Source organism: Podarcis cretensis (genome assembly GCF_951804945.1).
Source record: "Podarcis cretensis genome assembly, chromosome: 10".
NCBI classification, from domain to species: domain Eukaryota; kingdom Metazoa; phylum Chordata; class Lepidosauria; order Squamata; family Lacertidae; genus Podarcis; species Podarcis cretensis.
Window position 1 is genome coordinate 32400288 of NC_137179.1, and position 22252 is coordinate 32422539.

Below are 22252 nucleotides of genomic sequence, written 5' to 3' on the forward strand. Positions count from 1 at the left end.
CCCGAACACGGGTTAGATCTCCGCCTCCTTATGCATATTCAAATCCAGCGAGGCGGGCCGCCCGGGAGGGGATTGCCCAGCCGCACGCTAACGAAAGCTGCTGATCGCTGACGCGCCATCACACCACGAGCCGCTCTGCCCGCTGATTGGCCGGCGGGGACCTGGTCTCATTGACAACAAGCCCAGGCCGCAGCGGCGGCTCCTCGCAGGTGGATGGGCGGAGTAGGCGGAGGCTGGGCCAAGATGGCGCCGCCGCGCGGGGCCGGCAGCTCCAGGAGCCTGAGCTGAGGCAGCGCCGCCCGGCCGGGAACGGGTTAACGCGCTGGGTGTCACCCCGGCCGCTCCCTGGGACGGGCTGCTGACTTGCGGGCGGCGGCGGCGGCGGCGGCGGCGGAGGAGCCGGTTGCGCCTCGCCGGCGATGGAGAGCAGCGAGCTGAGCAGCATGGAGACCATGGAGACCCTGACGGAGCTCGGCGACGAGCTCACGCTGGGGGACATCGACGGTGAGTGCGCGCGGGGAGGGGAAGGAAGGCGCGCCCGGCCTGCGCTGGGGCCGAGGCGCCGCCGCCGCCGCCGCCCGTGGATGCCCCCCCTTCACCGCGAAGTGCCTGGAGGACGGGATAAGCCTGGCTGGATGGGCTGGCAGGTGTCGCGCAAGATGCGTGGCGACAGCCATGGTTGTTTTCACGCTCCTCACCCCCCTATGGCTCTCCTCCCCCCTCCCCAAATTCACTGTTCAAGAAAGGGCGGAAGGTTCCTCAGAGGGATGCGCGCGCTGTGGACTTTTGACAGGATTCCCGTGGGATACCCTCCCCCCCCCCGTGCGGTGCTTCCTCGCGAGAAAGGCCCGCTATGCAAGCGCTGCTAAGTTCGGGATTGCAGCCCGGTGTGCACAGCTACCTGGGATCCTAAGCATCCTTGAGTTTAGGGGTGGGTGGGGAGGGGGGCTTATTTCTGAGTACAGTTACCCAGCCTGTGCCAGCAGAGTGAATTTAGTGAGTGTTACCTGCATATCGGAATTCATTACTTAAGGTGTGGTCCGGGTCAGGGCGGGGCAGAAGATAGATATGGGTCTAACTGGTAGGTTCTCTCAGCGATTGGAACAAATCCCTTGTCTCAGAATTCTTTTGTATCTGGCTCTAGTTGGTTGGGACTTGGGGCTGTAGTAAAAACAACAACAACAAAGTGGACCCAGCAAGTCTGAAGGCTGCCCGTCCCACATCGCAGTGTCTGGATGCCCCTGATCTGAGTACAGTACATATCACTGAAATCTGGAAGGTGCTGATTTAAGTTCATTCATGTGCCTTACTTGGCAGGTGGTTTTCACATCTATGTAAATTATCAGTGTAGCCAGTGGATATGTGGCAAAAGAATGTGTGTAGGTGCCTGGGGCTGGAGAGTGTTAAGGAAAAGGAAGTTATACAGAGGCATCATTTTTCCCCCTGTAGGTTTGTCATTTTGGAGACACTTTGCAGTGTGAGCTGGATCATGGTGAAGCTTGCCTTAATTTGGTATAGGAGGTGTGTGACAAATAGAAAGCAGTTTCTGTCTCTTGGTTTCACTTGGTAGTTGCTATCTGTAATGTTTTGAGTTTATAGCTCAGTGTATGATGATGACATTTGCCATTCTGATCTGAAACATTTACTTACCTTACCCATGAGGCAAGATGAGGTGACTGCTTTAGGCGGCAGGATCCACAGGGTCAGCAGATCCCGATACCAGTCTTCTCCCCATGTTCCTGATGTCCCCCTTCCTGCCAGGGAAAATCTACATCATTTAGGGGTGCTGCTCAGGGGCCAAAATATATTGGGGCTGGTCCTGACAAAAACCCATTAAAACTTAATTATCCAACTCATGGAAGAGGAAAGAACTTAAAAATATTCTGTAGCCAGATTCACAGGAATTTACTGTATGTTCAGCAACTATGAAAGTTGCAGAAAGATCTGATAGTACAATTCTTGTTGTCAGAAGATTGTCAGCACCCTAATGCCCTCTTGGTGCTATATCCAGGTCAGAAACTGAACTGGCAAGGACACAGCAAAATGATAGAAGAATGACCATCTGCTCAAGTATCTTGTCAAGAAAGAGGGGAGTAATAGTGGAGTAGGTAGTTGGTGTCAAGACAGGTTTATTGAGTCAAATGGCCATAGTTTTCCATGAATCAAGAACCTACTGTCTGCAATAGCGAGAAGCTAGTGTTCTGCAGGTATTTTTCAGCTCAGTAGACTAGTGTACTTCCCTAAAATGTAAATAAAGGAATGTTATTTAAAAGCTACTGGACACTACAGATTTGCAGAATGTCTGCATCAAAAGTATTCTGCTATTTGTACTATTTACAGCTGCTTAAGAGCTTCAAAAAGTAGAAGTAGCTGTGTTGGCATGTGTGAAAAAAATCCTAAATATTTACCCACAAAGGATACTGCACTCTTCTTCATTGCAATATGACACTGAGGAATAGTAACCATTATTCTAAGTAATGCTGGCTCCAGGCTTATCAAAATATTAGGTTCCACTTCTCTTGCTTTGCTGTTGTAGTGCACAGTTGGAAGCACTACATAAGAAGGGGGCACAGTTCAGAGGAGAATACATGCTTTGCATGCAGAAGGTCATTTATTTACTCCCCCAAAGTATTGCTAGGAGAACCCCTTGCCTGAGACCTTGGAGAGTTGCTGCTATTTGGAATACTGGTTTGAGACAGTATGGCAGTGTCCTATAGGAAAGTACCGTAGGTAACTTTCACCTTAGGAAGCACTGCAATTGGAAAATGGACTGCATAGCCCTCAGGTGGTCTCTCATGCTGGTTCTGCCGCCTCTTCTGACTGGCAAGGACTTTGTGTGTGTGGAAGCATCCTGAATATACCGTATTTTTTGCACCATAACACTCACTTTTTTCCTCCTAGAAAGTAAGGGGAAATGTCTGTGCGTGTTATGGAGGGAATGCCTACGGGTGGCATGCCTACGGATTTTCCTCCTCTAAAAACTACGTGCGTGTTATGGTCGGGTGCGTGTTATAGAGCGAAAAATACGGGTAAAGACTGTTGATTGCAATGTAGCTTCCTGGAATGAGAACCAGATGGAAATGTCTTTGGCCTGTGATTAAGGGTCCTTATTCAGGCATCTCATTTGAATTTGACTGTCAGTGTATTTGCCTTCTAGGTTTCTACTTTTTATACCTGACGTTTTTCCAGCAACGTTCTCGATTTAATGCATACTAAAAATAGCTGTCTTAAAAGTTGGGGAACTTACTGCAAAGTCCTTCCTGTCCCACCTTTTAAAAGTCAATACGATTCCTTTTTCCTCTCTATTTTTAGCATGACTCAAAATAATTAGCCTTTCAACATATTTCTTGTAAGGTTACTTTGTATAGTACCTCACTATTGGGAAACATTGCTCAGTGTTTTAAATTACATGTACCCACTTGATTCACCTTTGCACATTTCTGGCACTCCTAACTTCATGTGTTTATACAGATTGGGAAAATACTTTGTTTGCCAGGGAAAAAAATGCTTGACTTGAGGTGTAGCTCTTCAGAATCAGAGAACTATCTGAAAGAACTATCTGAAAAGAAGTGTGTTAAAGAAAAAAAAAAACTAGATTTCTTATAGCAAGTGGAAAATAGAAACCTGATATTTTCAGTAGCAGATAACGTCAGACGTTACTCTTAACATTGCACAATGTGTTCTACAAGCTGCTGAGATCAGGAAAGAATTTGTAAATTATAGGTTATTAAACATCAAGGGTGACAAATTGGTTTCATTATTTTTTTCTTGTAAAGCTTTGTATCAGGTATTTAAATTGAGATGGTTTTGGTTGTACAAGACAATTTGACCGAAGAAGCAGATTTTTCATTATTGTCTGGTACCATTGTATTCTGTTACAACCAACCCACAACTGTTACTTTTGCCTTGCTTAGGTAGTGTGAGAGTAGCTTAAGGCTTTACACGGCAAACATTGTTGTATATTTACAAGTGTAATTTACAAGTGTAAATACACAATGTACAAGTGTAAAAACACAACCACTTGAACATATACAGCTGTGTACATGCTCTTATACATGTCCATGTGGGAACTCTGATTGGGCCAGGATTGCCACGTCTGTGAATGTGGATGTTTAAAGATGCATGTGGATATTTTTCTTTCACACTTATGTAACTCTGGTGTACTGGCAGAAACCATATTTGCTACATAAAGTATGAACTGCCCTTTAGTCCTGTTATCTTACTGGCAAGTTTCTCTCTGCCTTTGCACATAATGCTTCTTGTGCAGCCGTGTTCCAGCAACAACTGTAAGCAATCTGGTTACTGCTTCTGCAAGGCAGTCATGGCTCTCTTATCCCCACAGTAGCAGTCAGCCTCTGGGGAAACCTTTGAGGAAAGACATGGAAAAACAAGAGGATTCAGAAGAGAGACCTACAAAGAAACCTGTTCTAAAAAAAAATTCAAATTCCTAGCATACCACTTCACATTTTTAGGTGCTAACCTCTGTTCTTGTAAATTCCTAGATGTTGATAATTGATCCTTGTCCTTTCTTGTGCCCGAGATGTTTTCAACTCTGGTATAGCCCTTGGAAATGAAGAGAGATGTTTAAGAGATAATTGCTGTCCACAGCTTCTCAGGGAAGTGCTGTTGTTGGCATTTACAGCTGTGTTAGCCTACCAAAGTGACCTGCTGGAGCACAAGCTTGGGCAGTGGGTGGGTGGGGCGGTCCTGAACTGGCCAGACAACAAGACCCCCCCCCCCGGCCTCGCTGACGTGGTCCAAAAGAATGCAGAGCCAGAAATTTGGCACCAGCTTGGCTGCAGGAGTTGCTGGAAGGAGGCATACAAGGCGCCATTCAACTGTCTTAGGGATTCCCCTTTGTGTAGGGTTTACTCCTTAGCCTTTTTGTCTCCCAAAGAATATCCCACAAGGCAGTGGAGGTTTAGGATCAGAGTTTTCCTTCTCCTAGATGGGCTACCTTCCCAGGTTGATGAGCCCCATCTGCCCCTCACTTCCCTCTACACAGCATGTGCAGAAACAGCCTTCTTGACTGTTGGACCCACATTGGTCTTATCTGCTTAATTAAGAAATCAGCTGTATATCCCGTGAAACAGTTTTGCTTGAAATAGTATCAGAATGTTATACAAACTAGCACATTTAAGAGATAACTCTAGTACATACCCATCTCTCTCATACATAAGTTTAAGCCTGTTTTTTCTATGTAAATAAATGGAAGGGGGGGTGGAAACCTTGACATCATAAATTTGACAGAGTAGGTTGCGATTTATCAGTGTCCAAAATATGAATGCTTACAGCCAGACATGAATGTTTGAACGTGTCTGTTCTTTCCCCCATTTTTCTTTTACGGTTGGTTCACATGAGATGCCAAATCATAGTTTGATGTAATATTATGAGCCCATTGATTGCATAGACTCTCCTTGCCCTTTTCTCATGTGCTGTGCTTTAATGAATTTCTTTCATAGAAAACACTGTTTTCTGTTTCATCCAAACTAGGGCTTGCACAAACCTCTCAAATGAGGATTGCAAACCAGAATTCAAGCATATACATCTTAATTTGGAGGGCTTGTGCAAACCATAGCTTGCTGGTTTGCATATGATGGAAAACTATTATTTCCACAAAAGCAAAAGGAAGTCAGTAAAGCAGCATGTGTAGAGGAAGGGGGAGAGGGAGTGCGGTAGCTTATGACAAATATGTGCAGCACCTGGTTTGGCATAACATGGCAACCACCCCAAAGTCCTGACTTTTAAAAAACATAGGATAGTTTGAAATTCAGGATACATTTGACTATCTCTTGGCTATGGTTGTATGTTAAGATTTCTCTCTCTCTTAGTTTAAAACAAGTCTTTCCAGTTGCAAATATTTTGGCTTCCTATCTGTGTCACCAGTCTCTGTTTATCAGTTGTTATAGTGGTTTCACAGTAGTAGTAACAGGAAGAAGTATAGCAGGGGGTTGTGAGTATGTTGATTTCTTTCTAAAAGGGAAGGAGATGTGATGAAATATGAGGAAGTCTGCTATCTCAACAGACCAGTAGATCATTTTGTAGCCCCATTCTGTCCATCAGGAAGGGCAATGGCTCCCTAAGGTTACAGGCACAGATATTTTCCATGCCAGTAATTTCATGTGGGTCTTTCTATGCTAAGCATATGCATGACCCCTGAAATATATACAGTAGCAAAATGTTGTGATTGTTTAATTTTCCAAGGGCCTCAGGGCCAAACTGCACATGTTTAAATAAGTGTGTTTCACCTGGCCAATTTTATTATGTGTGTGTGGTGGTGGGGGGGAGCAGTCATGACACCCCAATAGGAAATAGGCTATTGACCAGAGCAGGGGCTCATACTGCTGAAAAACATTCCATACTTGGCTTCTTTCAGACATGCGAGGAAGACAACCAAAGGGGGCACAATTTTCAGCAGAAAATCCAAGTGTTTTCTGAACCCCTAATCAAATAACATTCCAAAACAGGGGTCCCATGTCTCTCTCTCCCCTCAATAGAAAAAGCCAAGTTAAGAATTTAGATACCAGGTAATAATTATTGTATGTAATTTTAAAATAATATACCTGCAGCTTTCTTTTTATACAGGAGGTCCAATATCAAGAGGAGGAGTTCTGGGGTAGGGTTGAAATGTTAGCAATTTATACTATCAACTTCAGTGGGGTAAAGTGGTCAGTGAATCCTCTCCATACTTTTCAAATTTCTATCCTACTTGTTATTCAAGGGATGTGGGTGGCACTGTGGTCTAAATCACTGAGCTTCTTGCGCTCGCTGATTGAAAAGTCAGTGGTTTGAATCCACATGACAGTAGACAGAGCTCGCGTTGCTCTGTCTCAGCACCTGCCAACCTAGCAGTTCAAAAGCACGCCAGTGCAAGTAGATAAATAGGTACTGTTGCAACAGGAAGGTAAACGCCATTTCCGTGCATTCTGGCTTTCTCACGGTGCCCCGTTGCGCCAGAAATGGTTTAGTCATGCTGGCCACATGACCTGGAAAGCTGTTTGTGGACAAACACCGGCTCCCTCGGCCGGAAAAGCGATATGAGAGCCACACCCCATAGTCACCTTTGACTGGACTTAACCATCCACGGGTCCTTTACCTTACCTTTTTTACCTTTACCTTCTACTTGTTATAAATGCCGGTTACATGATATTTCTAAAGTTGGTTCCCATTTGCACTTTGCAGAATAGTTCTGACAAATTAAGGGATCATAGCCTGATATCATCATGTCTGCCTCGTGTAGTCAAAAGAAAACGGCTTGGGGATAGAGAGAGTAGCAACAATTAGGGCTTAATTGTGGCCCAAGGGCTGTGTGATAGAAATTGTAACCTGTCATATGGGCTCCCTTAGGCACCTGCCTCTGTAGGGCTTCCCTGCCTGGGCTAGTTACATCTCTCAGCAAGGTAGCTTAGTAGCTCTGAGATCATTATACTATATTTGCTCTTGCTGAAGTTTGAAAAATTGGTTGGACCAGAAAATCTGTGGCGTTATTTGAACAACATTGTCAGTTATATATGATAGACTTGCAGAGACAGTGGCTGTGCTGACTGGGGGTGATGAGAATTTCTGTCCAAAATATCTGGAGGCTAATGAAGGTTGTTGTAGAGGTTTTTCTTAATGGAGATTGGTTGCATCAGGCATAGGCAAACTCAGCCCTCCAGATGTTTTGAGACTACAATTTCCATCATGCCTGACCACTGGTCCTGTTAGCTAGGGATGATGGGAGTTGTAGTCCCGAGTTTGCCTATGCCTGTGTTACATAGTCAGATGGATCTCCGTAAGAGGCATGGGAAGCTGTCAGGGAAGACACAAACTTTTTGTTGATCTCTTCTAGTGATAACTTTTATATTGGGAGAGTTTCAACCCATTGCTACTTTCTCCCTGCTGGAATTGCATTCCTGATTGCACCATAGATTATAAATGAGGGTTCATATCTTCACTTTCCTAAACTTGCACCCTTTTTGTTCTCCAAAAGAATCACTAAAGCATGTGGGTGGGTGTATGTGGTCTTGGCTGCCTTTCCTTTCCTTTTATCCCTTCACCTCTCAGCTGAACTCTGTCAGCTGAATAGTCTTCCCTTGCTTCTTTGTAAGTCTGACCAATATTCCTTGCCTAACAGGTTTTCCATATGTATCAAGTCTTGTTTCCCAGTGCTGATCAATTAGACTACCCACAATAGCCCTGATCCTGGGAGTGGCTCATTTGCTACTAACTTGGCGGAGCTTGCAGAATAAAGAGGAAACAAAAGAGGTTGTGGCATGAACAGAACTGCTTATTTGTACTCTGAATGGTTCCACAGGCTTCTAGGTTTGATTACTTAGTGACTTCTGCAGTTACAAGATCTGCTTTCTAAGCTTCCTACTTCGGAAATTGGCAGGAAGCTTTGTCTAGTTTTTGTGATCTCCGTACAATTAGGGACATTCGATCCACAATTTTTGGCAGGCTGACCTGCTCCCAATCTGGGAAGAGATCTTTGCGCATGTTAAGAATGGTGCCCTCTTTAACAGTATGTGGTTGCCAAGATGTGGTGTGGGTACACTCTGGCTGACATGCCTGTATGTGCTGGGAGAACAGCAGCCTGCTCATAAATTGCACACGTTGTCTGACTCTGTTCTGTTCTAAGGACCTGTTCTCAGCTACTTCAATAACATAAGAGCAACTGTAATGTTATCCTGGCTACAGCTTTCCTTGAAAGCAACACTTGTCAGCCAAGACAAATGTATCCGCTGATGACTTGTATTGTAAGGGAAACTTCGACTTCAGCTGATTCAATTGACTGTGAAACACAATTGGTATATGGAGTTTGGCAGAAGGACACTCCAGCACAAAGTCACAGTTTATTACTTAGTGAAAGAATGCAGGTAGCTATACTGGTCCTTTAGAAACAATCTAAAAGTGACAGTATGACAGTATCCTTTATTGGGGTCACCTAAACTGTCACCTAAATTGTCCTATTGCTGCAGCAATAAAACTGCTAGCACATTTGCAAAGCTAAGCAGGGTCCAGTAAGGTTTCAGATTGGGGGATTGGGGGATTGCTTGTTGAAATTCCCACATTGCAGGGGGTTGGATTAGATGGCTTTCAGGGTCCCTTCCAACTCTACAGCTCTATGGTTCTAAAAACAAACAAACATAGTAGCGGGTTCCCCCTAATAAACAGAACTCTCTGCTGTTAATGAAGTGAACCATGGCTTTCTTTCTTAAATCTTAGAATGAAATTACCAGCATACTTTGAATGTGCCTTGCTCTAAACTTGCACTAGTAATGTCTGAAAGGTTGCACATACATTGTGTGCCATTAGGCCATGTGTACATGTTCTGGGAAGACAGGAGTGCCTGGCGTGCTCTGGTCCATGGGGTCACGAAGAGTCGGACACGACTAAACAACTAAACAACAACAACACATGTTCTGGGCACTTGTTAAATCTGTAGGAGGAAATACTTGTAAGTACATGTAGCCGTTGGCAAAGTTGCAGCTTTATGACTGCTTCCATTCTTAATGTTTTAATGCCACAACTTTGCAGCTGCTAACCGAACGTGCTTACAGAGTTTCTATCCAGATTGCTGATTTTTGTTTCCTTAGCTAATTTATTTAGCTAGTCCACATTGCTGATATGAAAGGTAGAACTGGTTATAAATGATAGTGATGCAAGGAGACTCTGAAGCAAACTCCTCCTGTGGAACCTTTGCAGCCTGATCCTGTGCTTGTTTACTTGGTGCTGTTGTTCAGGATCAAACTGCATGCCGTGCAGAAAAACATTGCTATCCTATCATCCATTAAGCCTGAGCAAGGCAAGCACATACTCTAACCCAGTTCCGAATCCAGAAGCCCAGGAAAGGTTCTGTTTGGCACTAAGAGTGAGCAATCCCAGTGGCCATTTCCTCCAAGCAATATAGTCATACCTCGGGTTAAATATGCTTCAGGTTGAGCGTTTTCAGGTTATGCTGCACGGCGACCCGGCATCATTTGGGTGTCTGACTATAAGACTCGATTTAAAAGTATCCCCAAGCCAAGGACCTGATTTATTCAGGAGAGAATTCGTTCACATCCCAAACAAACAAATGTGCATAGTATATATTTTGTTCCTGCGATTACATCTGGTGACCCTTTCATCAGTCTCCATGGTATCAATGGTCCGTCATATCATTTCACTGTTTTCCTTTCTTTTAATTTATTTTTTTATAGAGATGCTAAAGTTCGTCAGCAACCAAGCTGGAGAATTTCCAGATCTGTTTTCTGAACAGTTGTGTGGCTCCTTCCAGAGCAACAGTGTATGTAATGGTGGCGGAACCTCAGTTCCCTCGTCACAGAGGCCCTACAGCCAGGGGCAGCTACAGACCTTCTCTCCTGGTGCAGCTTCTCCCCAGCTTCAGACCGTGCAAGTGAAGGTGTCTCAGACAACTGCCGCAAAACCTGTTCCACAGCGGACGGCACCTGCTCTTCAGCCTCGTCCCCAGGTTCAGCCTCAGCTCCAGCAGCAGACTGTGATGATTACTCCAGCTTTCAGCTCTGCTCCCCAGACCCGGTTCATTCAGCAGCCTGTAATATACCAAAACGCAGCCACAAGTTTTCAAGGTAACTTGCAAAGTCTTTGTAGTAACAAGTAGTCCTACGTTATCTTAAATGTCTTGCCCTAATCTTCCAGCAGAGCAAGAGGTATCAGAGCAGCATTTACAGCCACCATTCCTGATTTCATATCTGTGAGAAGTTTCTATTAATGTTTGAAATGTTTCTAAATAGGTGCACGTTTTCTAGGATCTCACAGGCAAATTAGAGAAGCTTGGCATTTGGGGTGAAGAAGGGCATCGGAGACCAAGACCAGGAGTTGGGGAGTGGCCTTAAATATTGTGCAGTAAAGCATAGGTAGCACTCAAAAGGAACTCTGTGAATGGTATCACTGCAAAGTAATGTACAGTTACACAATACGTCATGCACCTTTATCACTCTTAACTCTCCTCAGGTGTTGGAAATAAAGAAAGCTAACATAGGGGGGAGGCAGTAGGGGCAAGTGGGCTAGCTCCACCATCAGGGCCCCACTCAAATTTCAGGGTTCTAAAATAAGGGGTGGCCTCCATGAGTATAAAAGGCCTCTGTGCCTTTTATAGTCACTTGTGAGTTGGAGGTTGTCAAACAATGAGGGGGTCAAGGGGGAAGTAGGGCTCTTGTCCCCACTGTTTACTTTCCTAGATTTATAACAACTGAAGAAGGCTTATGAATGGTTCCTGTACTCTTCTGTAAGAGCATGACAGTTTCTCATTCTTGTCTGTCTCTCCAGTATCCGAATCTTCCACTTCTGATTGTATAGAATCTACTGTTTTCTAACCTTTCTTATGATGTGTTGGGTTCAGACTTTACATATGTAGAACTCAGCTTGAGAGATGCTCTGTGGTAATTTTTGCCAGTTCCTCCTTTCCCTTGCAGACCCTTGTGTCCCATGGAAAGGAGGAACTTTGCCAGTTCCTCCTTTCCCTTGCAGACCCTCGTGTCCCATGGAAATATTCTCTGGAGGGTTGGGGGACCCTTGGTACAGCAGAGGATGTTGTACTAAGGGGTATGGGGGGAGGGGAAGTGGCAAATATTGACTCTCCCTTCCTCTCCCTTTCTCAGCAGTAGCCACAGAAGGGCATGTCTTGATCTAAGTCTATACTGTATGTTTAAAACATCACAAACTAGAATAGAAAAACTTAAAACTCCTATCAGCTGTAGAAATCTTCAGTGGGAAAAACTTCAGTAAGACTTCTGTCTAGTCACTGTAACAGAATCATCTTCACTAACTTCTTGAAGACCAACACCCTCAAAAATGCTCTGACTCTTGTGCCATCCAGCCTTATTTGAGGCAATGCCTGTGCTCTGAGTAGGGGTATGTCTGATCTCCCCAATACATGGGAAGGCTTGTACAAGAGACATTCTCTGAAACTGCCCTTAGAAAAAACAACAACTAGGAAACACATGCTAGGAATATGGGAAGCCCCTCTGAGCCATGTGGACTTGCTCATGGCAGCATTGTTGGTTTTTTTGGGTTTTTTTAAAGGGAGCTGGTCCAGATAAATGTGACTAGAGCTAGACAATCTTTCTTTATCTGTTTTCCTGACTTCAATATTTGCTGCTGGTTTTTAAATTCTTCATAGATTGCTTTGCTGGGTCTAATGCTGCTAGGAAGAGGAACCAGGAGAAAACGCCCCCCCCCCCAATAGCTGACTGAACACTGGCCATTCCTGAGAGGTCATGGATTGCAGCTTAGCATCATAATGAAAGCTGTAGTCTTCTGTCAGCATCAACTCATTCAGGCAGTTTCTCAGATTGCTCTTGTTTTCCTTTTAGTGCTGCAACCCCAGGTTCAGAGCCTGGTGACTTCCTCGCAAGTTCAACCAGTCACTATCCAGCAGCAAGTGCAAACGATGCAAGCTCAGAGGGTTTTGACACAAACAGCCAATGGCACCATCCAGACACTGACCCCGGCCACAGTCCAGGCAGTAGCTGCCCCTCAAGTCCAGCAGGTTCCAGTGAGTAGTTTTATGTTGTAATATTATGCGGGAAGGTTTAGTTTTCTGCACTTCCAAGGCATGTATATTTATGCAGGCGGTTTCCTTTCTGTTCAAAGTCAGGAAGTGGCTTCACTGCTTGGAGACCAGACTATCCTCAGCAGTGAAGTTCCTTAGGCTTAGATCACTGATGGACTGAATTGTAGGATAGCTTAGCCATAGAAAAATGGACAGCAGTGGTCCAATATCAGAAGAAGGTTAGTAGAGATTTTGGAGAGGGTTTTTTGTGGCGGGAGGGATAGCAAACTACTAGATGTAGAGCTGTATCTATAGCATATTGGGGTTTAATATTTAGTAACGTGCCAGCTGCAGTATTGTTAAATGGAAAGGAAAATAATCAGAGACAATAGAGTATTCCTTGTTGCACTGCTGAAAGCTTTTAGCAGTTGGTTACAACACGTTTTAGAACTGCCTTCATAACTACAAGGGTTAGAACTTGTTCTTCGTACAGAAGAATCAAATTGTCTTCAATGGCAGTCAGACTCCATACTGACAGCACAGTTCTTACTATATTCAGGGTCTTCCATACACCCAACAGGTTGGCTCATTGGCAAGTTCTTATTGGCCTTTGGCATTTGCAGGAAGGAGCATGGGGTGAACATACATTGAAGCAGTTGTTAGATAGATATTGAAACTTGCATACTGGAACTCCATACAGTCACACAGAAATCTGTTATAAAAAAGGTTGCCCAGCTTCTGCAGTGCTTGCAGTATTGAGCTTTGTGTTGTTGTGCTAAACCTTTTAACTGCCTCTTCTCCTTCTAGGTCCTTGTCCAGCCACAGATAATCAAGACTGATTCTCTTGTCTTAACAACATTGAAAGCTGATGGCAGCCCTGTTATGACTGCTGTTCAGAATCCAGCCCTCACAGCACTGAGCACGCCTATTCAGACAACAGCCTTGCAGGTACTGTGGGGCATCTTGCCTTCCCTTCCCAAACATGCACCTTCTCCCTCTTGCCAGCCAGTATAGTGTTTTAAGAATCTGTTAAGTGGGGCAGGCAGAAGGGATCATTTAACAAGTGAGCATCTACAGCCTGCACCAGCTGCAGCTTCTTCAAGAGTAACTCCATGTGGAGTTCTTTGCTGTAATCAGGTCATGAAGTTATTAGAGTATGGATACTTGAGCTTAGGCTATCCTGGCCCAGTAATGGCTGTTTCTGGAAAACAGGCTGGAATTGGGCACAGGCTACCCTCACTACTGAGAGCACACTCAGATCACCTGTATCTCTAGTGGCAGCTTCAAATTGAGGAGAACCCCTAAGCGGCATACCAATTCCTTCAGGAGAGAGTTCAGTCCCATCCAGAACATGCCTCCCTATTTCCTGGGCTTGGAAAACACCTGTAGTACCTTCAAGCATCTATCCAGCATCTGCACAATCTCTTCTGATTCTGCTGGATGGAGAGGTATGAACTGACTCTCGTCGGCATACTGACAGCACTATGTCCCAAATCCCTGGATGACAGCTGCCTGGGGCTTCCTATAGATAGTGAACAGCATGAGGGACAGAATGGACCAAATCCCAAGGGGCCAAGCAGGAGTCCCCCAGAGCTGATCTCATGTAGCAACTGCAAGTAGGAGCAGAACCACCGAAACACAGAGGCCCCAGCTCCCAACCCACCGAACAAATTAATCTTTAACTGGGTCACTGTTGTCTTTTTTTAAAAGACTTTAGTTGGTGGCAATGGTACCATCTTGACCACAATGCCCATGGTGATGGGAGGGCAGGAGAAGATGCCCATCAAGCAGGTGCCTGGTGGTGCCAAGCAACCAGAACCACCAAAGGAAGGAGAGAGGCGGACAACCCATAATATAATTGAGAAGCGGTACCGATCATCTATAAATGATAAGATCATAGAATTGAAGGACCTAGTCATGGGAACAGATGCAAAGGTATGAGTTGCTTTGTGGCTGAAAGCAAAAAGACTGCTGTGATTTCAAACCCAGTTGACAATATGCTTGCAAGTCATAATTCTCTCCTCCTTTTTTATTTTCTTTATTTGAAAGTTAGAAAAATACATAATTATATGTGCACTAAACATGGCGAGACATAAATAAAAGAGATAAAAGTGTGGTATTAATACGCCTAGATTCTCTGCTTCTTACTGAGATTATCAATCTTTGCTCAGTCAATATGGAGTTTTGGTCTCCCATGATAGATGCTAAATGTATTTGATTTGAATCCATTTCGTATTCTTCCCTGTGATTGGGAAAATCATTGCGGCTTTAGTGTAGAAGCTTGTGCTGAAAGAGGATTTGGTGGCATTATTGCTAAACATAATTGTTCATTCTCTTTAATGTATGCACATCATTTGCAGATGCACAAGTCAGGGGTACTGAGAAAGGCCATTGACTACATTAAGTACCTACAGCAGGTTAACCATAAGCTGCGTCAAGAGAACATGGTCCTGAAGCTTGCTAATCAGAAAAACAGTAAGTGTTGGGTGGCTCTTTAAGTGCCTTTGACCTCCTACTTCACTGTTTGATGACGTATATTATTGGCTGCCCAGTTTTGTGTGGGCATGTGAAACAAGGGAAGCAAGGGAAAGCATGAAAGGGAAAGAAAACTGAATTGTGAATGTGAGTAGTTAATCTTTGCAATCTCTGGTCTTTTCAGAGCTGTTGAAGGGGTTTGACCTAAGCAGTTTGGTGGACAATGATGTGGATCTGAAGATGGATGACTTCAACCAAAATGTTCTGTTGATGTCTCCTCCAGCCTCTGACACAGGGTCACAAGCAGGCTTTTCCCCTTATTCTATTGATTCAGAACCAGGAAGCCCACTGCTGGATGATGCAAAGGTAGTCAACATCCTAAAACATTCTACAGAGGGAAGCGTGCATAAGGGTTGCATGCTACTTGTAGACATGGGTGATGTGTGCTGGTTGAGCTGGAGATCATGTGTTTGGCATTAAAGGCTGTAATGAACTATGGTTCTAGAGGAAGATGTGACTCGGAATACAAAGGTTAATCAGTTCCATGACATTATCATCCCTGGCTAGTTTAGGCTGTCATTGTGTGAAGTCCTGTACTCAAAGCCTAATAATACAATATTTCGTCTCACAGACCTTTTAATAAAAAAGTTGATGTAACTCTGCTGTCTCCCCTTCTCTTGCCTCTTAACAGGAGTGAGAATAGGAAGAAGAAATGTTGTGCACAATATATAGATATAAATTGATTGGCTGCAACAATAACACTAGCTCTCCTTCTGATTCAGCACACTCAGAAACATGTTGAGGCATGATAGCGGAGATTGTTCTTATAGCCATGTTTGAAATGCTGTGATAAATTGAGAACATCAGTCAATTCTTATACATTCTCAGTAGGCCGGGAACAATTAATTATCTTCACTGTTTCACAGTTCTCTTGCTCTCTAACAAATCATCCTCTACCACTATGGTCTAGGTTAAAGATGAACCTGACTCTCCAGCTGCCGCTCTTGGAATGGTTGACCGCTCACGGATGCTGCTTTGTGCTCTTACGTTCCTCTGTCTCTCCTTCAACCCTCTAACATCCCTCCTAGAGGGCCAAAGGACAGCTGACTCTGATGGTTCTGTACATCATGGCTCAGGGAGGAGTATTCTGTCAATAAACTCAGGTACTGTCAGAAATCCAGTCTTTCAGTATACTTCTCCATGCTGCTTGTTTGGTGTTTGGAGTTTTTTAAGGATCACATATACAGTAGCTGAACACAGACAGTAGTAGTGACACTGGGGAAAAGGGGTGCTATTTATTTGCTTTATTTTTTTTTTTAATTAAAGGATGTTATTTATTTGTATGCCCCCTTTCCATAGTTAAACCATACTCGAGGTTGCTTACATCAAAACATTTACACCATTCATTCATATATCAACACTGGCTACTCCATTGGTTGGATACTGAGAAACCCCTGCACTGTATATTAAAGTAATGATTTGACCCTTGTTAGGATATTCTCTAAAGAATTGTGCAGGGCACTCCTTCGCATGTTTACTGGGAAGTAAGCTGCATTGTGTTCAGGGAAACTCACTCCTAAGAAAACTTCTATAGGGTTGCAGCCTTCATCTGTTCTGAGTTTTACTAGGTCATTTTAAAACTCCATCCTCATAGCACTTCTGCAGGACATGGGAGTTATTAAATGGGATTCTTACAAGAATCACATAGTATAGCTACACTGTGAAATAATTTTTATCCATTTGAGTAAAATTCAGCATTTGTAGAGCCAATACAGATTGTGTTGCATTTTTTGAACATATTATATATATGTAACACACACACAAATCTGTAATCCCAACTTTAGCAGTGCAGTTTATTTGGGACTCAGAGCCAAATTGCCTGAGCCCCCACCTCCTTATGTGCACAGCTTTTTTACATAATTAAAATTCATTCCAGTCTTGTTATTTTAAGATGTTACCTCATCTATCTCCCCTCTGGCCCCCCTTCATATCTCTTCTGGCATCTTTCCCTGTAGGCTCTGGTGGCTGGTTTGGCTGGATGATGCCCACTCTGATCCTGTGGCTTGTGAACGGTGTTATTGTCCTGAGTGTGTTCATAAAACTCCTAGTACATGGAGAGCCAGTGACTCGACTGCACTCCCGGTCATCGGTTACTTTCTGGCGGCATCGGAAACAAGCAGATCTGGATTTAGCTAAGGTAGGTCAAGTTCCTGCTTCAGAAAACAATTTTTGTTTCTTTCCCAGTTTGTCTTCTGGAGCAGTACAGAACAGGCAGCACCTCAAATTGCAGATCAGCTCTCCAGAGAGGCTTGTGCACTTGGGATTGCAAGCATTTGTCCTACTTCTGAAACACTTATAGAATCATAGAATCATAGAACTGTAGAGTTGGAAGGGACCCTGAGGATCATCTAGTCCAACCCCCTGCAAGGCAGGAATATGCAGCTGGTCCATACAGGGATCGAACCTGCAACCTTGGTGTTATCAGCACCATGGTCTAACCAACTGAGCTCTCCAGGCTCATCACTTGTATGGTAAAGGACTCTGGAGCTCTTTAGTTCTCTACTTTTCTCCTTTCAGAAAGCCCCAATAAAATATTTTTGAATTGCCACCCTCCGCTTTAGCTGTGTAAAGCAATCTTTGTTTTTGCCATGGGCCTGGGGTAAATTTGAATTTTGCAACTGAATCTAATTGTAAATGTGGCCAGATTGTCACAGATTTGCTTAATATGCCTGAAGGTTTAAGGTAATATCTCCAGTAAAAGTATTTCAGAACATCAGTTACTATTTCAATCTTTCTTTATATACTGTTAGCATATTTGAATAAGATAGAGAGAAAAGGCAGTTTGAAAGCTACTGTTGGTTGGTAAAACTGCTTTTTTGTAAACCGCTTAGAGATTTTCTCATCAAGCAGTATTACATAAATAAATGTAGAAATAGATTTAAGTGGAGATAAATAGAAGAGACCAAAAATGCAGCCTTAGGGTCAAAGATGCTGCATCTTTCAAGGCTAGGCTAAAGGTGATTATGCTTGATTGTGCAAGTTTCCACATGCCATCTCCAAGAGTCTCTCAAGTCACTGGACTCTCACACGTCTTTGCTGCACCTTCAGCTTTTCTGTTTTTGTTCTGTGCCTGCAGGAAGATTTTACTGCTGCTGCATCAAACTTACAGACTTGTCTGTCTGCCCTGGGCCGAGCACTGCCTGCCTCCCGTTTAGACTTGGCCTGCGGCCTGTCCTGGAACGTTATCCGCTACAGTCTCCAAAAGTTGGGGTTGGTGCGTTGGTTGCTAAAGAGGACATCTCGGCAGAGACGAGCAACAGAAGCCCCTGCAGGTTTTGAGGATGAAGCCAAAACTAGTGCGCGTGATGCAGCTCTAGCCTATCATAAGCTCCATCAGCTCCATATCACAGGTAAGTGGAAAAGGGAGAAGGTGGCCGCTTCTGTGAGTGTCTAGTGTGATGACCTAGACTTATCTATGTACTTTGTCTGTGTTCAGTAGAACATTTAAAAAACCTAAGTCTGCAGAGAGTGCTTCATTCTAGCTTGATGATACAAGTAGTGCCGTATTCTTTGGGGGGGGGTGTGTCTTGTTAGATTTATTCTTACCTGAAAATCAATAGTTTAACCAGCTGAGATGATTCAGGTAGTGAAATGAAGGATGGTCTTCTATTTGGCCTGTATGAAAGAGCGTGATATACATAGCTTGAGATTTGTTTGGTTGATTCCCAAAGTTACAATCTTATAAAGCCTTGGTTTATATCTATCTACAATCTTATAAAGATAAGATTGTAGATAGATATAAACCAAGGCTTTGCAAGGCAGGACATTACTGCGTTTTAAGGTTTGAATGTAACAGAATCTCAGTAGCTCAAAAGGCTTTCCCAGATCAAACCATGTGAGGAATTGTACAGGAAAAGTCTCACATGGCATGAGTTTAAAAAAGTGATGTATATATGTACCTTCAACTCAGGATAGTACTCGATGCATCTGGTGAAGTAGACTGCAGCCCACAAAATCTTGTGACATAATTAATTTGTTCAGTGATGCTGAATGTTAGAAGATTCAGGAAGAAAATATTCCAAGCAAATACCCCTTCATACAGCCGTATTTGAGCTTCTGTCTTTGGTGCAAGAGTCTATCTTGGCTGCCCCTCTGTAAATTATTTTAAAGGAGATGACTCTTTGTCCTCTGGTTTCTGATGTAGGTAAGCTACCATCCAGCTCTGCCTACTCAGGATTGCACATGGCTCTGTGTGCTGTGAATCTGGCTGAATGTGCAGAAGAGAAGATTTCACCAAGCACACTGGCAGAAATTCACCTGACTGCTGCAGTTGGCTTGAAGACCCGCTGTGGTGGCAAGCTGGGCTTCCTGGCGGTGAGTAAATCTCTTTCAAGCCTCCCATCAGAATCTAGAACAAGTATGTATTGTGGCATATTTCAACTGATTACGGTTTTGCATGTGAATGGAAGTGGCTTTTAAGTTGATCTGTATAATTAACTTTACACAGAATTACTATCCTTGAGTCAGAAGCATGCATAGCTTTCCTTCAGCACCATATCTTACCATGACACTTTTTCTTTCTTACCAGAGTTATTTCTTAAGTCAAGCCCAGAGCTTGTGTAGTTCTGAGCGCAGTGCCATCCCTGACTCTTTGCGTTGGTTGTGTCACCCATTGGGGCAAAAGTTTTTTGTGGAGCGGAACTGGACAGTGAAAACAGCTGCCAAGGAGAGTCTATATTGCACTCAGAGGAACCCAGGTGAGACCCAGCAGGCTTATGAATGCATTGCCCTAAGTCTGCCATCCAAGTTATGGGACAGCATTATGCATGTGTATGCTCACTCTCTAGTCAATTCTTGCTTGAAAGCTTTTGGTGCTGTAAGAAATTGTGGAACATTGACTGAGCAATCAAATGGACAGTTTCCCAAATGGTGGAGTTCTTTCTGCAAAGACTTTCTCTGCCCAAACAGATTTTTATTTATTATTTCATTTATATGCCAGCCAGCTCAATGTGGTATTCTCACAGCAACCCTGTGAGGTTTGTTAAGCTGAGAGTTGGAGACTGGCCTAAGGTCGCCCAGTGAGCTTCATGCCCAAGTGGGGTTTTGATCCCAGGTCCTAGTACAATATTTCAAATCTTGCATAACATGGCAAGGGTTTGCACCTGATTGTTTTTGAGGGATACCTGCATATTACTAGGGAAGCAGCCCTGAATCTTTTGTAACTTATTGAGAAAAGGAAATAAAGCTGATTGTTTTTTCATATGCAGCTGATCCCATTGCACAGGTGCACCAGGCATTCTGTGAGAACCTCCTGGAGAGAGCTGTTGAATCCCTTGTGAAACCTCAGGTTCCAAAGGGGGCTGCAGGACATGATGATGAAGAGCCCTGGTAAGCTGCAGTTCTGTCCCTACCCTATTGGCATTTTTTCTCAGGTCGAGTAGCCAATTCTGACTGACTGCTCTGTCCGTTCCTGTAGCTGAACAGGTGGGATGAAGGGTAGCAGTACAGATTTCATCTATTTGGTTAGGAGCAATGTGGCAGGGCCAACAGAATAAAATTCCTGACATAATGCAGACACTTGAATCAAATTCATCTGCCATACCTATTGCCTATGTGGCAAAGGGCAGTTTCTCCTAGCAATTTGTAACTGAATTGCAGATAATGGATTAGTTCAGGTGGAGCATGCAGTTTTAAGGGCAACACTCAAGCTCAACAAGGTTCATCAGTAAATTATTTCTGTTTTGGAGACAGAAGCACAGAGAAGTGCTTAGTATGCTGCTGGATTGTTGAGAGTTCCATGATAAAAGAAAGTTCCCCAACAGAACTTGAATAATAGCAATTTGCAGAGCAAGAAGAGAGCTGGTAACCAGGCACTCTTACTAAGAATAGCTGAGTCTCTTGAGCTTTACCGATCAGAAGGTTGGGGGTTTGAATCCCCGCGACGGGGTGAGCTTCCGTTGCTCTGTCCCAGCTCCTGCCAACCTAGCAGTTTTGAAAGCACGCCAGTGTAAGTTGATAAACGTAGAAGGTAAATGGTGTTTTTGTGCGCTCTGGTTTCTGTCACAGTGTTCTGTTGCACCAGAAGCAGTTTAGTCACGCTGGCAACATGACCCAGAAAGCTGTGTGTAGACAAACGCCGGCTCCTTTGGCCTGCAAGGTAGATGGGCACAGCAACCCCATAGTCACCTTTGACTGGACATACCTGTCCAGAAGTCCTTTACCTTACCTTACTAAGTATACTAAGTTGCACACGTTAAACTGATGCACTGTAGAAATGTGTTGCATTGTCTTTACTGGTAAAAGTCTGATTTCTGCTTGTGCTTGTAGTGAATTCTCTAATGCTTTGGAATACCTGAAGTTACTCAATTCTTTTGTGGACTCTTTGGGAATTGGAACACCACCTTTCACTGGAAATTCTGTGTTGAGGTCTGCACTGGGTAAGTGTGAAGGGTGCCCAGGTTGCTCAGTGTCCCATATTTCTCAGTTTCATGCTGGAGATCTGCAAGCATTTGCTGCTGAGTTAGTGTTCTAAACTTGATTCAGCTGCAACATTAATTAATGTTGCCCAGTTGATCAAAAGTGTATCTTAAGTCAATGATATTTTTCTTAAATCCATAAAGGCCAAAATTGTCAATTTTTTGAAATTTCAAACTCTCATAACTAAAAAAACCTGGGGTGAGATAAACTGCCTGTGTGTCAGTGGCAGCAGCAGCAGGTGGATGGCATTCACTAATGTGCCCTGACTTCAGCAACAAAGGGAGTTGAATCAGTTTTCTTGTCCCAAGCCTAGCACACCTTGCCTGCCCCAAATGTCCATTTTGGCTCTCTCTCCCACAATTTATCCTGGTGACCAGCTCTTGTACGAGTTCAACATCACAATCTGGAAGTCTTTTGGGACCCTGGGCAGGTTTACTTCAAGGAAGGGCTCACCCAGAAGCATTACTGTGATGGTATCATGCTGGTAACCCCTTGTCCCTGTCCGCTTTCCCAAATCAGGCCCTGGGCATTTCAAATGAGATCTGACCTTTTCAGCATTGTCCTTCTTGTAAGGCTCCTCCTACCAGCAAGCAACCTCACACTATTCTAGGTCCTGGTAAGTTCATTTTCATTACACATAAATATGTGTAACTGGGACCTGATTCCATTCTTCAAAATGAAAAGCAGATCCAAGATGGAAATTTAGAACAGAGAAGTGGGGGGGGGGTATGGGTGTGACTTTTCCCTGCCTACCATTTTCTTACTCCAAATTGCCTTCCTCCCATGGCTGGCTCTCCTTCCCAG

General features: G+C 43.9%; 1 protein-coding gene across 1 annotated transcript in view; it reads left to right on the forward strand.

Annotated features, from left to right (window-relative positions):
* The first annotated feature begins 219 nt into the window (after positions 1-219).
* The window catches only part of SREBF2 (sterol regulatory element binding transcription factor 2), a 31411-nt gene continuing 9378 nt past the window's right edge, over positions 220-22252 (forward strand). The window contains exons 1-14 of the mRNA XM_079993924.1: positions 220-504; positions 10182-10571; positions 12318-12499; positions 13304-13444; positions 14207-14431; positions 14857-14971; positions 15156-15337; positions 15942-16134; positions 16987-17168; positions 18108-18381; positions 19176-19345; positions 19560-19728; positions 20239-20359; positions 21299-21408. Coding sequence (XP_079850050.1) covers positions 420-504; positions 10182-10571; positions 12318-12499; positions 13304-13444; positions 14207-14431; positions 14857-14971; positions 15156-15337; positions 15942-16134; positions 16987-17168; positions 18108-18381; positions 19176-19345; positions 19560-19728; positions 20239-20359; positions 21299-21408 — 2539 coding nt within the window. The 5' untranslated portion in view covers positions 220-419. The remainder of the gene's footprint in view (positions 505-10181; positions 10572-12317; positions 12500-13303; positions 13445-14206; positions 14432-14856; positions 14972-15155; positions 15338-15941; positions 16135-16986; positions 17169-18107; positions 18382-19175; positions 19346-19559; positions 19729-20238; positions 20360-21298; positions 21409-22252) is intronic.